Raw genomic sequence first — 15,504 nt, forward strand, 5'->3', positions numbered from 1 at the left:
CAGACTCTATCTCCAAGACTTCCACTTTCCAGCATCCTTTATGGAATTCTCTTCTTCTGCCCATCCCTTAAATGTTACTAGTTATTAGGCCGGCCCGTGGCTCACTCGGTAGAGTGCGGTGCTGATAACACCAAGGCCACGGGTTCGGATCCTATATAGGGATGGCCGGTTTGCTCACTGGCTGAGCGTGGTGCTGACAACACCAAATCAAGGGTTGAGATCACCTTACCGGTCATCTTTAAAAAAAAAAAAAAAAAAATGTTACTGGTTATTAACTCCACAGATGGCCCTTGGGTTTTTTCATCTATTCCAATGGCTTAAGTTATCATGCATATGCTGATGACTCCCAAAATTATGCCTTCAGCCCAGATATTTCTGAGCTGCAGACATATATATCTAAATATGGCCTGCATATATTTACTTGGATGGCCTATAGTATGATAAAAATCAACATGTCCAAAACAGAAATCTTTCGTTTGTCAAAACCAGTCTTTCTCCACGCTCCGTAATTCACTGAAAGGCACCACAATCAAGCCAGTTGCCAAAGCTGGCTATCACCCTAGATGCTTCTATCCTCTCATTCCGATCTGATCAATAATAAGGTCTATGGTACTATCCACTACCATCTCTCATCTGAATTACAGAGCAATTTCCTAACTGACATGCCTCCCATTATCCTTCTTTCCTTTCTCCATTCTTCATATTGCAGTCACAGAGATGTTTCTAAAGAACAAATCTGATCACGCTGCTTCCATTATCAAAACCTTTCACTGGCTTCCCAATGTTCTTAGAGTTAAGTCCAAACTTAATATAACTTATGATCTGCTTCTGTTTATCTCTTCAGTTTCATTACATACCACTGTTCACATTTAGTATTAAACTCTACTAATACTCAACTTTTTTCAGTTCCCCAACCATGGCTATCTAAGTTCAACTCCTCTGGATCTCCACAAATGCTATATCTTAGTCCTGAGCAATCTATACACCAACCTACCTTGTGGCTAATGTCTCAGCATAGACACCACTGCCTTCAGGAAGCCTCCCCCTATTGCTCCAAGTCTGCATTAGGTGGTAATTCTACATGTTCTTATATTTTCCCTACCATAGCACTTTATCACAGGGTACTGTAATTGTCTGGTTACTCACCCATCTCCCCGATCCAGGTCTGAAATACTTTTTATTGTTGTACACTTGGTTCTTAAAACTATAGCTGCTGCTTTATAGGACCTCAGAAACATTTGTTGGCTACATAAAGTTCACACACACACACACACACACACACACACATGCGCACACACGGAGAAATGAAAATGATTTTAAAATAAATTATTTCTCTATAGACAGTTTCACATTAAAACAAAGGTGTGGAACCTCAGAACACCCAGTTTTATCTATGTATTAGAATTTGAAAGACATAGGTTTTAAGGCTATAAAATACAACTAAAAATGACATGCTCATTTCCACTAAAAAAAGAAATAGATACTTTTCCTTGAATATACTTAAAAACAAATGATTAGAACCAAAATGTGGTTCTAGAATGTCATTAAATTATATATCAACTGTTTTCTCTGTTTTTCAGTCATAATGCTAACATATGATAATTGATCGAAATCTCTAAAAACTAAAAAATGTCAGTTAAATACTGATCTTTGTTCTATGTCCAATCAATGCATTACCTTCCACTGAACCAACTATCACAGCCCCATCTTCATATACGATGCAGATCTTCTGTCCATCAGCATTCCAGCTCATACTTCGAATCACTGATTTATTTCGATTGTTGATCATCTCCTCATACCAAGAGCCTGTTTTCCCGAATTAAAAAAGTTACAAATGAAAATTTTCATATCTATTAAATGGTACTTAGGAGTTAAGACATTCCATAAAGTAACCCATGGGATAAATAATTGCAAAGTTTTCTACAACCTCAGATATTAATTTATAAAACCTTCAAATCCCACATAAACAAAATGAAATATTAACTTAGGCCTTGACTAATAATTATTTCAAAGATTATCACAGAAAACATAATAAATGCCCATCTTTTTTCTTTTAGTCTTTCTGTCTTTCATTCTCTCTCTCTCTCTCTCTCTCTCTGGCAATTAAAAAATCAAATTTAATTTGCTTTTGCAGTGCCAAAACAACTGTTTTTTCTGAAAGCCTAACTTCTCACTTGAACAACATACTTCAGAAAAAAAACCAGAATAACAACAATAACTTTATATGTATGTATAAACTTTCCAAGGATTAATTACAAGCATATTAAATATAGCATATCAGGTAAACTCTAAGCCTGCTTTAAAAAATTCTTAAACAGTTCATATTACATTAGTGAAATCATATCACTAATTCTAAATGACAAAAAAATTCTAGTTGTACAAAGGATCGGAGTGAGACGTGACTTGTATTGTAGTATAACCAAATTGCAGGCAAAAAACAAGGCTATTTTGGTTGTGCTTTTGTGTTTTTCAAAGGATTTACTACATTCTGATATAGGAAATTCTGAACTGCAACCAAGCAAATAATCATGTAATTTAGAATAACTAGTCAGAGCAGGGTATTAACAGAATCAGGACGGAGGCCCAGAAACAGACAAAGTTTACTCCAATCTACTGTACTTTCACATTCTACTCCCTGCACACACACACACATAAACTTTTTAAAAAATTCAAGTACTACAGCATACTTTTTAGTTAAGAATTTTTAAGTGGTTTACACTAAACCTTTTCAAAAAAGCATATGTGAGGCTGGCCAGAGAGTTCAGCTGGTTAGAGCATGGTAGTGATAACACCAAGGTCCAGGGTTTGATCCCTGTACCAGCCATCCACCAAAAAAAAAAAAAAAAAGGAATGAAAAAGCACACATGAACTAAGATACCCTTCCCTTCTGAAGATGATGGCTACAGGCCTCAGGAAAATGTACATTATGAGTTGTTTTTCCGGTAGTATGATGAATCTAAGTTGATCCTTCTCTCACTAGCTCTCTCATTCTCTCTTGTGGACAAGAGGCACAAATTGTGAGCCAGTAATCAGAGTTGAGGTAAAATCTGTATCCGTGAATAAAAAAAAAATGGAAACTAACTGGCCCCATACAGAAAATGAATTATTGCCTTTGACTTCTTAATAAATGTGTCTTTATCTACTAAGCTAACTCCAGCCACCGGCCACACAGGAACTAATTCTTACTGGAAATCTGGGAAAAAAAGAGCTATCTCAAGTAGAAACTATTCTTCCACTAAGAGTCTAAGTCCATTTTGGAGGTAGCCAACCGTCACCTAATTCACTTTCTTAATGCAGGGTCACAGTTCAAAGAAAATAAACTGAACAGAAAAGTAGATAGCAATCAATCCAGAAATATCGTCACTATGCAGTCAGGATGAACTCTGGTTGCTGCTAAAAGGGGTCTATTTGGGAGATGTTATTAAATCATCCAAACACTGTGATCCAGACTCCAATATGTGAAAGATTAAATAATCTCTCCTAATATACCTTTATATAACATCCAGACAATGATGAGCCCATTTTGATCACTGGTAGTCAACTTCTGATACTGTTCATTCCATGTTGCAAGTTGAACAGAACCTAGAACATTATAAAACAATTTGGAAACTTAAAAAAGATTACAATTAATTTCAAATTTATATGTTTATATAAATAAACACCAAGGTTATGTTAAAATCAATGTAGTTCCTGTGCAACTAACCAGTCTTCAATTAATTACTCAAAAATATTCATAGGATGCATATCACTAATTCATAGGATTAATAGCACTAATTTTCTACAACAATGCACACTACTATTTTTCTTATGTATCCCTATTTCATGTCACCAAAGGCGACCTATCATGGCCAGCTGCAAGAGCTGCCATAAGTCTGATGATGGAAGCAAATATAAGCATGATTACCCAATTGACCTGACTCCCAAGGATTATGATGTCCAAAGGACATACTACTAAATACTAGTTTTGGGGGAGTATATTTGGTTGACATGTCTCATAATCTCTCCCCCCCACCCCTCTTGTTTTCAATTCTATTAGTCACACACTCTTGAGCACATTTTAAACCTCTGGGTTATATGAATAACTGATATCTTTTCATTTTTTTTATCCTTAAATACATTAGTATATATTTCCTAAGAATTTCCTAAAAACATTGTCTTTCATAACCATATTACAATTTAGGAAATTTAACATCGATACAATATTGTTATCTAACACACAGTACATATTCAAATTTCATCAATTGTCCAAATAATGTCCTTTATAGATACTTGTTTTCCTCATTCCAAGATCCAATCTAGGATCAATCAGTACATTCAGTTGTTATGTCTCTTTACTCTCCTTTAATCTGGAATCACAGGACAAATTCTAAAAAAGGATTTTATATGGAACATCCATAGACAGATAACATATCTTTTAATATATAAAATAACAGCTACTTTTTTTCAGATTTACTGAACGTGTTGTTCAATCATGAAAAAGTTGTCAAATAATTCCAGGCCGTGTTAGTTATGGCTCCACAGAAATGATTGCTTTAAGTATCACCATTATTTAAAATGTTGACAGTTCTGCATTAAGTAGATGGCTTTTAATTTCAAAAATGATTTTAAAAATTGGATGACTCACCACTATGACCTTCAAGAGTCTGATTCATAGAAAGAATCCTTAATTTTGCATCATCTAAAAAAAAAAGGGTGGGGGAAGGAGGAATTGGTAAAGGGACATGAAAATTAACTACATTGTATATTGATAAATTAAAATAAATAAAAAGTAAAAAAATAAAAAATATAATAATAATAATAACAAGAAACGCAACTCTCTGGCAGTAAAATTAATGTATTAGTGCTTTAAAAAATAATAAACTGTGATGAGAAAAGAAAAGAAAAAACAAAACAAACTAATAAATATATGAAAGTGACAGATTATAAGATTTTGACATTTCTCTGGGGGGGGCAGGGTTTGTATTCCTGGGAGATATTAAAATGATTTTTTCAAGTATGCTTCATTCTGATCAATTTTTCCCATGGGGCAAACATGAACAATAATACATACCCCTTGCAAAGATAATTATTCTGGTAAAATAAAGCAAAACATATAAAAGAACATTGTTCATTCAGTACATTAATATATTAATAATTACTATTGTTAATTATCCTTCCCGAAAGATCACAAATAAAAATATTTATGACATATAGACTGAAAACTCTAAAGTTTACAAGTGATCGAACAGCAAAACGTCTGGAAACAGGTTTTTACTAGATTTTGAAAAATCACATACTCACTCCTACATTTATTCATTTATTCAACAGATATTTATTGAATGTGTATACTCTGCTATGAACTATGGAAGGTTCCGGGTATAAAATGATGAACAACATGGTCATTTCCCCTCTCCCCTCAGAGAGCCTGTAGTCTACTGAGGAGACAAATATTAAATATACACTCACACACATTAAGTAAATATAATTATAAATTGGGAAAGTAAAGGCATAATAAGAGACAGCAACAGAAGGGGCTTAATTTAGACTGGAGTGTGTGCCAGGGAAGGCTTTCTGAAGAAATGACATCTAAGCTGAGACTGAGGGTAAACTGGAGACAGCCAGGCACAGTATGAAAAGGCTCCGAGGTAGAAATTTAGGCTCCTTGAGAAATTGAAAGAAGTCCTGCAGATAACGGCACAAGATGAGGCTAGTGTAACAGCACAGGAAAAATTATAAAGTCTCAGCAGGAAATGACAAGAATTTCAGATTTTATCCAAAGTACAATAGAAGCCTTTGAAGAATTTTTTTAAATGTATTTATTCTCCTTGGTTACTAATCATTCTACAGAGAATAATGCAGTATAAAAACGTCATCTCAATAAATTAATCTTGGAATATCTGTTGTTACATATAAAATATAGCTTTTAAAACTTTTGTTTAAAAATAAAACAGTGAATCCGGTCAAGATGGTGGAATAGAGGGTCCTCAGCCTCACTCTCTCCCACAAATCAACCAATTTACAACTATAAACATGTAACATCAGCCAAGCTGGGGCCCCTGGAGCTCGGGGAAAGAGGAGGACAGACCTACGGAGTTCAAGAAGGCGTGAGAAGCCACGATGAGAGAAAGAAAAAACTGCTCAGAACGTTTCGGGCTGTGGCCTCTTTAAGGCTCCAGCTGCTGAGCACATGGAGCAGGAGCTGGCAGAAGCCGCAGCTGTGCCCTTCAGATGGCGTTGCTTGGAGGCAGCAGGGGAGAAGAGGGCCTTGGTGGCCACCAGGACAGCAAGACCACTAATAGGGTTCCCATGCACCCATGCAGGAATGAGGCAGAACAACTGTAAAAGGGGAGCCATTCAGAGGCCAGTGAGTCATCACAAAGGACTGGGGAAGGGCTTGTTCCATGGGAAGTGTTTGGATCACGGGCAGTAGGGGAGACAGGTCCACCCAGAGAACACTGGGACACAGCAAGGACAGCTGATCCACCCGCCACTCAGCGCAGGACCACTCAGAAGAGACTAGTAGGGAATGCAGAATTGCATGGTGCTGGGAAAATAGAATAATTTAATCAGGCCCCCTCACCTTAGGTCTGGTTGGGGGTGGTGCAGCACATTCTTTGTAAATAAGTTGTATGTGGGTGGCGTTAGTGCGCATGCGCAGCACCACAGCTTGGCTGGTGTTTACTGCCTCGGGCAGCCATGCTCTCGAACCTACTGCTCCAAGGACCCTTTTGGCCAGTTACCTAGCTCATAGACCTGCATGTGAGGGGTCTGGGGACCCAGCCTGGCATGTGAAGGGTTTGTGACCCAGTCTGGACAATGGGCTTGGGAGGTCTGTGAGCTCCAGACCCAGCCCTAGCTTGACAATTGGCATCACAAACAGGATTACAGGCAGGTAAAAGAGCTCGACACATGGGGTGCAGTTTGATGAAAATACTCATGCCCAGACCAGAGTTTCTATACAACCCAGGTGCATCAGGTCTCTGGAAAGCTGGGAGTACCTATAAGGTCAACCATTAAACTCTGAGCTTCACAAAAAGCCTTCTCTAGGAAAATAGCAGCAAAGCAGCAATTTAGCTCAACCACACAGCTCAAGTACTGGTTCCCACAGGAAGTTCTCCCATTTTATAAGTAAGCAAAGGACAAAAAATTAGTTCCAGCCCAGGCACACAACCAGCGCCTTGGGGCCTGCCAGGGGACATGAGCCATGGAACTGGGACCAGACCCCCCTCCCACAACCAGGCATACCGCGCCAGCACCTCAGGGCCTGTCCAGGGATCCGAGGCATGAAAAGGGGACCTGAATCCCTCCCACACCCAGACACTCCACGCCAGCGCCTCGGAGCCCGCCCAGGGACTGAGGTATGGATCTGGGGACCAGATACTCCCCACAACCAGGCACACCCCCAGCACCAAGGAGCATGCCAAAAACATCACCTCCATGTGGGTGGCCCACCACAGCCACCACAATAACCATGGCTGCCACTAAAGCAGCTAGACACCACAACCACCACGCAGATGGTCCACCACGCACTGGAGTGCATTGACACAAGGAGAGTCACCAGCAGAGATAAAGAAAAGAAGAGGACGTCTCTCTACACAAAGCCCATTTCAGAGTGACAGAAGAAGCATCTGCTCTATGATAATACTGGGGGACCTGATCACACCTCTCAACATTGGACAGATCATGTAGGCAACAGATCAACAAATCAACCTCTCCTTTCAGGAGAGAAGAAATCTAGGATAATTAGAGGGGAGAGGGGGAGTGAGAGAGGGATGGAGAGAAATTGGACAAGGGGCATAAAGAATAATTATGATTTGTAACAGTATATATGCTAGTAATATTGATTTGATCAACATATCTCAATGTTGAACCCCAAAAATACGTATAATCAGTTTTGGTTCAATAAAATTTTTTTTAAATAATCATAATAATAATAAATAAATAAATAAAACACAAATTTTATGAAAATCTTATGAATCTGTGAGCATGGGAATTATAAAACGCAATGCTATAGAAAATTCTTTCAGATATCAAGTATCTTAAAATATAATGAAAAATATTCTTTATTCTGAAAACAGTCAGGAAAAAATACCTGGGGAATTTCTCTAAACCACTAATTATAATTATCCAATTGCTATCTTGGTAACATTAACAAGAACACATATGTACAGTTTAACACTGCAATCATCTGTCAAACAATTAAGATATAATGTTGCTGACATACCATTAGGGTGAACATTATTTTTTAACATAGGATTCTTTTACTCATTTAATCCCGTAAAAATTGTACAATACACTTAAACTTTATTCTAAAATTCTAAAAATGTTTGATGAAAATATTTTTCTTAACTTCTAGCTCTAAGAAATCCATTCTAATGCCTTTAGCAATAGTCACTGTAACCAAGTAAAATTAGTGGTTCTAAAGGTATATCAGATCTAATATATCGGAAGGGTTGATGAAGTAGCCCCATCATTCCATTTGTTTATATGGTCTGGAATCACAGTTCTAAACAGCAGACATGTTTTCTCTCTGTTAAGCCATAAATTAGGGTACTCTTCACAAGATATATGCTAACAGATGAGAAGATGCTTTGAAATTCAGCTTGACATACTGAACAAATATCATCCAGAACTGAACATGTCTCTTGCTGGCAAAAACTCCACAACCTGAAACCCACCTGAAAGGTCTCAGATGTCAACAAAAAGCCAAAAGTTTTAAATGAAGTAAAATCAGCAATAACCCAAGATTCCATCTAATTATATTACTAACCTTCACATAGCCAGTAAGGTAAAGAAACCAAACTGGTATGGGGACAAAAATATGGTAACACTAACATAAATCTTCTAAAAGCACATACCAATAGGCTTTGGATTTAAAAGGCCTGATAAAATAAGGTATTTTAAGCCCATGAAAAAGAACTTAAGAATAAAATCTGTAATTCCAACAACTCAAAATACCTCAGAGTCCAAAGAAGATTTTAAAAGATTAAGGTGTAATAAACTGACTGAGAATGAAAGTATAATACAGGAGAACAGAATATCCTGCCAATAATACCAGTTATCAAGCACATTAAATCTTGAAGAACCTTTCTTTCTCTTAGAAAAACTTGACAATGCTTTTGTTTGCATTCATAAAAGCTGTTAGCAGCCCAATTCCTATTATATGCTGCATAATAAGTTTGATATCCAGAGTCAAACTACATGGAAGACTTTTTTGCAACATTTGAAGAGAGAGACGAATTCTAAAAGGAGCTGCTACCATGTTCTCTAGACTCCCTGGCAGGATCATTTGGCTGCCTTGCTTCTCTGTGAGAAGGACAGCAAGGAACTATATACACATCCATGGATACAGCTATGAACACCTGACCTGATACTTCTGGTCAATCTTGTCCTGGGCACACTGGAAGGTTGGGTCATTCCCACTGCCTGCAGTTCCCAGAGGATTGTGCAAATGACTACAGTTGGCTTGCATGGCCCTCAAACACTTTTTCTCTGATCCATATTTTTGCTTCAGGGCTCTCTGTCTCTTCTCATGGCAATGTGAGGACGAGGACAGAGGCCTCAGCAGTGGCGGTAGGAAAAGCAAGAGATGCCACCTTAACTCTAGTTAGGGTCATCACCCTCAAACCCTAACACAAGCAATTCCAGTCCAGGCCATCAGCTTTTTAAAGTCTTTTTAGCAGGAAAATGACATAATCTGGTTCCTCTATCCCTTTCTTAAAAAGATCAGACTGATCGAAGGTAAAGAATGACTAGAAGGTGGCAAAAGGCAATGGAAGGAGGTAAAATGATTCTCACAGTAGTCTAGTGAGTAATGATGATCACTAGAGCTAGAAGGCAGCAGGGGAGACAAAGGAAAGGATGGATTCAAGATACACTTTGGAGATAGAAGCAGCAGGATTGTTGATGGAAGCGATGTTAAGGGGCAGGGAAAGAGAGGGTTTCCAGCTTCAGCAAATGAGTGAAATTTAGGTATTTGCTGAAATGGGGAGAACTGAAAGAAGAGATTTGGAAGATCAAGAGCTCAGTTTAGGACACAGTAAAGATGCCCAACTGTGAAAAATCAGGACTGGGCTGGACATATAAATTTAGGAATCATCACCCCATAGGTGGTATTTAAGGCCATGGAAATGAAAGAACACATCTAGAGAGAAAATGAAGAAAGAGCCAGAAGCAAGTTCTTGGGAATTACAACATTTGGAAGAGGAGAATCTAGTAAAGAGACTGAGGATAGACCAGAGAGAAGGGAGAAAAAGGAGAAAAAGTTTAAATACGACAATAATTTTAAACATTTGAATTCTCCTGTCTTGAAAAATGTTTTAAAATAGAAGAAAAGGCCAAAGACTGATAAGAACCAAAAAAAAAAAAAGCTGTCCATTAGATTTAGAGCACAAAAGTCACCAGGCAAGGAGAAAGAAGACTGATATCGAAAGGAAAGAGAGGGGTAAATTAGTTGTGAGGCTCCTGAGGTGAGGGGGGAGGGGCTGTAGCAAAAGACGTGGAAGCTGCATGTGAAAGAGGATGCAAACCTGATGTAAAAAGAGGGGGACAGATGCAGGTTCTAGTTGCTTTCCTTCTAAGGCAAGGGGGTGAAAACTAGGAATGCAAATTGGTGCAAACTTCCTGGAGGGTAACTTGGCTACACATATTAAAAACCTTTACAAAGGTACACACCCTTGATTGATCCAGTGAATGCCATTTTTATAAATTTATCCTAGAAAATAATTAAATATTTATGCAAAGATTTGGATACAAAGATACTGTTTCTTTAATAGTAAAAATGTGGAGACATCTAAATGTCCAACACTAGAATTAGTTAAGCAAATTATGACATACCAATATAACGGAATACTAAATAGCCACTAAAAATGGTGTCATAGAAGATGATTTATTGATGTAGAGGATTGTTCTATTATATTGTTGAGTTCTAACTGCTTGTCTATCTTGTATTACGTGGAGTATGCATAAAGCAAATGTACTTCACAGGGCCTGGTTTTCTAAAGCCTTGCAGTTTCAAATATTGACCTTGCAAAGGACAGGAAACTTTCCCCAGACTATAGTCTCTGTTGTAAGATAAGGAATTGTAACACAGCAAGGTGGCTGGCTCAAAGACAACAGGTTACTGATTGATATGAAAAGATACTGGGAAATTGCTGTAAGAAGAGAACATTTGCTAAAATCAAGCTTTTGTTAGTGGATCGACTTAAGTGCATTATAGACTGTCACCTTGTTTGTCTTACTGAATGTTACCAGCTTCTATTGTTAAACTTGTTAAACCGTACTTAGAAAAAACCCCACCTATGTTCTCTTCCTGTAACTTCCTGGTCTGGAGAATAAATGCGGGAAGAGAACCCGAATTCGTGGTTAATTTCCCAAATGGAAGGAATGCCTCTATCTTGAGGGTTCTGGGAGATTAACCCCTTTTCGGGGCTTCTCACTGCTCAGAAGAGATGGGCTTTGAGTAATCTTTGGCAGCTCCATCACCCAGGGGAAAAGGGGTGACAAATCCATGGGAGGCAAAGCAACAATATTAGATAAGCCACAACACAATACTTGTTGGTCACATCTTCAGCACAACACAGTGCTTGATATGTAGTAGGCATGCAATAGCTGGTGATTGTTACTGGAGGAATCTGCTGCATCACCATTATTATTATTAAATACAATATTCTATTTACCTTGTTAGAATCTCCCAGGCACATTTCTCAAATTGATCTCTTTCAGCACAATTCACGACCATTAAGTTCCAAAATAAATCATTTGCTCCATTTTCCAAACCTCCCAAGAATCTATTTCCCATCCTGCTCATTGATTTCAGAGAATACTCTAACCACAGCTCATCAAAAGTGTAGAGCAGGAAAAGAATTAGGTTTAAAAAAAAAAAGCTCTCAATGCATTTCTATATGAAGAATGCACATTAATATAGCTACAACTAGCTACATATTTCAAGCAAAATAAATATATATACATATATAAGCATATGAATATATATATGCATTTGAGAAACATAAGAGAAAAATTATTTACTTTTTTTTTTTTTTTGTGACCAGTAAGGGGATCTCAATCCTTGGCTTGGTGTCACCCGCACCGCGCTCAGCCAGTGAGCACACCAGCCATCCCTATATAGGATCCGAACCCGCGGCGGTAGCGCCGCTGCGCACCCAAGCGCCGCACTCTCCCGAGTGCGCCACGGGGCCGGCCCAAAAATTATTTACTTTTAACACATTTAAGAAATCTAAAGCATTGATAGATTAAACTATAAAACATCAAAAGCCAAACTTTGATCGGTACTTAAATATGTATCTTCCAAACTTGCCTTCTGTTTCACATAATTAACATAGCACATCAAAATAGTTATTCTCTTCTTTGCTTAAGCTGTCCGTGAGCCCTCCCTGTAGTGGTTAAAAACTAGGACTTGAAAGTGAAACAAACTTAGTTTCAAATCCCAGCTCTGCCACTTACTGGCTATGTGGCTTTGGGCAACTTATCAAGTGATCAGAGCCTCAATTCTCTCACCTGGAATACCTACCTTTCAAGATTATTGTGAAGTCAAATGATAGTGAAGGTTAAACATCCAGTACACGGAGAAAATGCTCAACAAGAATTTATAATTCATATCACGTTCAAAGCTGTAAGCCAGTGCTACTCAAAGGGTGGTGTGAGGACCAGCAACACCAGCATCACTAGAAATGCAAATTCTCAGGCCCCATCCCAGATCTGCTTGGGAGATGGAGCCCAGAAATCCACTTTAACAACCTCTTCCAGTGATTCTCATACCTGATAAAGTTTAGAAGCAATGCTGTAAAATGTAAATCCAAATCGTAATGTAGTTTAACCTCTTTCATTTTACAAAACAGTGAACTAAAGCTAAAATGCAAAGATACTCAGCAACCTGCTAAAAATCATTCAGTAGTCTCATGACAGAGCTGAGATTCCAACTCCAATTTCCTCATCTAGATCCTCAGTCTAGAGCAACACTACAGAGGCTAAAGAAATGTGAAGATACTGTGATTTCAGAGAACTAGAAAAAGAAAGAAATCAAGCTGCAAAGACAAGAGATCTATTAATAAAAATGTAAAACATATCTCATGTTCTGTTCTTGGACACTAGGTGCATAATCATTAGCACATGAAAGGATGATATGAACCTGTAAACCATCTGCCAAAATGTGAGATTTTGTGACCTTACTGAAATGTTGATTCGCATGATTTTTATTATACTCCTAATAAATAGCACAATAATTAGACACAACACAAGATAACACAGTAACTTAAGTTTTCATTCTTCATTATTTTTCATTTTCCACCAATAGCTTCAGCAAGGCCATGTGATGCTTATTTGACCCTCTCTGAACTTGACTGCAAAAAATACTCTAGAAAAGCACCACAAAAATGTTTAGATTTTTTTTTTCTTTTAAAAGAGTTATAATTGCTTACTTACAAATACCATGAGCAAATCTCACTCAACAAATGACACTAGCCAATTTTCTACCAATTTCAAACATTGGGTTAGGCTTGCATTCATTTACCTGTCTGTGTTTCTAATTTCAAAACTTTCAGTAATCCATCTTCACCACCACATGCTATGAATCCTTGGTCCTTGTTCCACGATATACATTTCAGTTTCACGTTATTGGGAATCGCAATCTGTAAAAGCAACCACAGTCACTAGCAACTTTTCAGGAAGGAATTGAGAAGTAAGGCTACAGGAGATGAAGGCTGAAGAAAATCTTCCAAGAAGAAAAACGGACGGCCTTGCAGAAAAATGAGCTGTTATGACAATGAGCGTGGTCTTCTGAACTGCCCCGGGCTCTACCATTTCGGAAAGAAGTACACATAAAGAAGGACAGCGACAACGAAGGAAGTCAATGGGAGAGTCACCTGATCAATTTTTAAAAGGGAGGCGGAAGGGGGTTATAAATGCACACCCCCAATCAGTATTTCCTTTACCCACACAACGCGTAGGCCACCCTTTTGTTATTCCTTTTCTCTTACCCGGTGGCCGGTGATGATCCAAGAATTTAAGTCACCTGTATCAGCAACAGATGGAGGAGGAAAGACAGGGTAGCACGTGGTGACCTGACCTGCCGGCCACTTAACAGGACCTAGCCAGGGGCAGGAATGGGTGAGTCGTGCGACAGGGCTGCTGGCTCGGCCCTGACTGTGTGGGACTCTGGGACCCGCAGGAGGAGGTCCGCGGCTAGACCAGGCGGGAAGGTTGGCAGCGGGATGGCTAAGCCGCCGTCGGGACCGGGTGAAGCCGCCCGGCTTCGCGGGAAGGTGGCGGGAATCGCCCGCAGGCTGCGGGAATGGGGAGGCGGGGTGGGGACGCCCCCAGACTCACTTTCTTGCTCAGGTAGAAGAACATCCCCGAGAGGACGACTGCAGCCGTCAAGGCCCGCAACAGGTAACCGGTTCTACGCCTGCAATCGCTAGTACCAACTGCTCTGGGAAGCTCCCGTTGCCCTGGCAACCGGCGCCGCCCGGTCGCATCCGGGGCGCCGAGAGACACTTCCGGTGTCGCCCTCGCCCCAGGCGTCGTGCGCCTGCGCGGACGTCGGTGGGCTGGAGGAGCGGCGGGACGGGAGGTAGGGGTTGTGGTTGCCAATGTCCCCTTACCTCCGAGACTTTCTGCTCTCCGCTGGGGGCTGGGTGGGCGACCTGCCACTGCCAGCCGTGCGGGCGGGCTCTGAGGACACGCCAGGCCACACCTCGGACAGTCACCGTGGAGCTACTCCTCAGGGGTTAACATCAGCTGAGGAAGAAGGGCGCCGTTTAAATGGGGTCACGGTGACTTGGTATTTTGTAAGCCCCAGGGTGCCAACATCCTTGAAAGGGAGAAGTTATTTGCAGTATTTGGTTGGCGAGACCGTCGACCAAATGGATGTGCAAAATGTGCGTTTTGAAATCTTGCAAAACTTCCCTTGCGCCTTTGGGGACTGAAGAACCCTCTGCAGCAGTTTGGGGAAGATTTTGTTTATTCTGTTTGTTTTGGAATTTTTTAACAGTTTAATTAAGCTGTTACCGCAGCCCCGAGGGTCCTTATAAAAAGAATTTTACGAGCTTTGGTGACCATTACAGCGTACGATGGCCAGTGGGACATAGCCTCCCATTTTAAAATATTTGAGCTGTTTGGTATCTTCTTGCCTGGGGTTGACTGTTCTATATTCTCTTCTTTTTCTATCTTATTTCTTTCTTCACTCTTCCTTTGTCCTTTTTGAATGCCTGAGAGTTACAAAGCCCCAAAATCTAAGGCATAGGGCAGAACTAAGTAGAGCCATTCCCGTTAAATTATTTCGTCTCACCCTTCTTTTTATTTACTAATGGTTTTGTCTTTTACCATAATCTGCGGCTACCACTGTTGATTTAATAATCCAATATTTACTTTATGCAACAGTAATTTTCCCACTTGGAGTCTTTCCCCATTTTAGGCAAATAATCTTCAAATCCTTTCATCGTGTCTATTGCCTCACCCAGCACATTCTAGAATTGCCAATAGTCCCAAGTGCCTTTTCTGTCAAGTCTA

The 15,504-nt window shown here is 39.5% G+C and overlaps 1 protein-coding gene and 1 pseudogene across 1 annotated transcript in view; both read right to left on the reverse strand.

The window, feature by feature from the left end:
• Positions 1-14,401, reverse strand: part of WDR35 (WD repeat domain 35) — a 64,243-nt gene extending 49,842 nt beyond the window's left edge. Inside the window, exons 1-5 of the mRNA XM_008573246.1 lie at positions 14,323-14,401; positions 13,508-13,625; positions 4,625-4,678; positions 3,490-3,582; positions 1,678-1,806 (exon numbers count right to left, since the gene is read on the reverse strand). Coding sequence (XP_008571468.1) covers positions 1,678-1,806; positions 3,490-3,582; positions 4,625-4,678; positions 13,508-13,625; positions 14,323-14,346 — 418 coding nt within the window. The 5' untranslated portion in view covers positions 14,347-14,401. The remainder of the gene's footprint in view (positions 1-1,677; positions 1,807-3,489; positions 3,583-4,624; positions 4,679-13,507; positions 13,626-14,322) is intronic.
• On the reverse strand, positions 8,537-9,396 carry LOC103590974 (annotated as a pseudogene).
• Positions 14,402-15,504: the final 1,103 nt, after the last annotated feature.

Source organism: Galeopterus variegatus, unplaced genomic scaffold (genome assembly GCF_000696425.1).
Source record: "Galeopterus variegatus unplaced genomic scaffold, G_variegatus-3.0.2 Scaffold52, whole genome shotgun sequence".
In the NCBI taxonomy this organism is placed as follows: domain Eukaryota; kingdom Metazoa; phylum Chordata; class Mammalia; order Dermoptera; family Cynocephalidae; genus Galeopterus; species Galeopterus variegatus.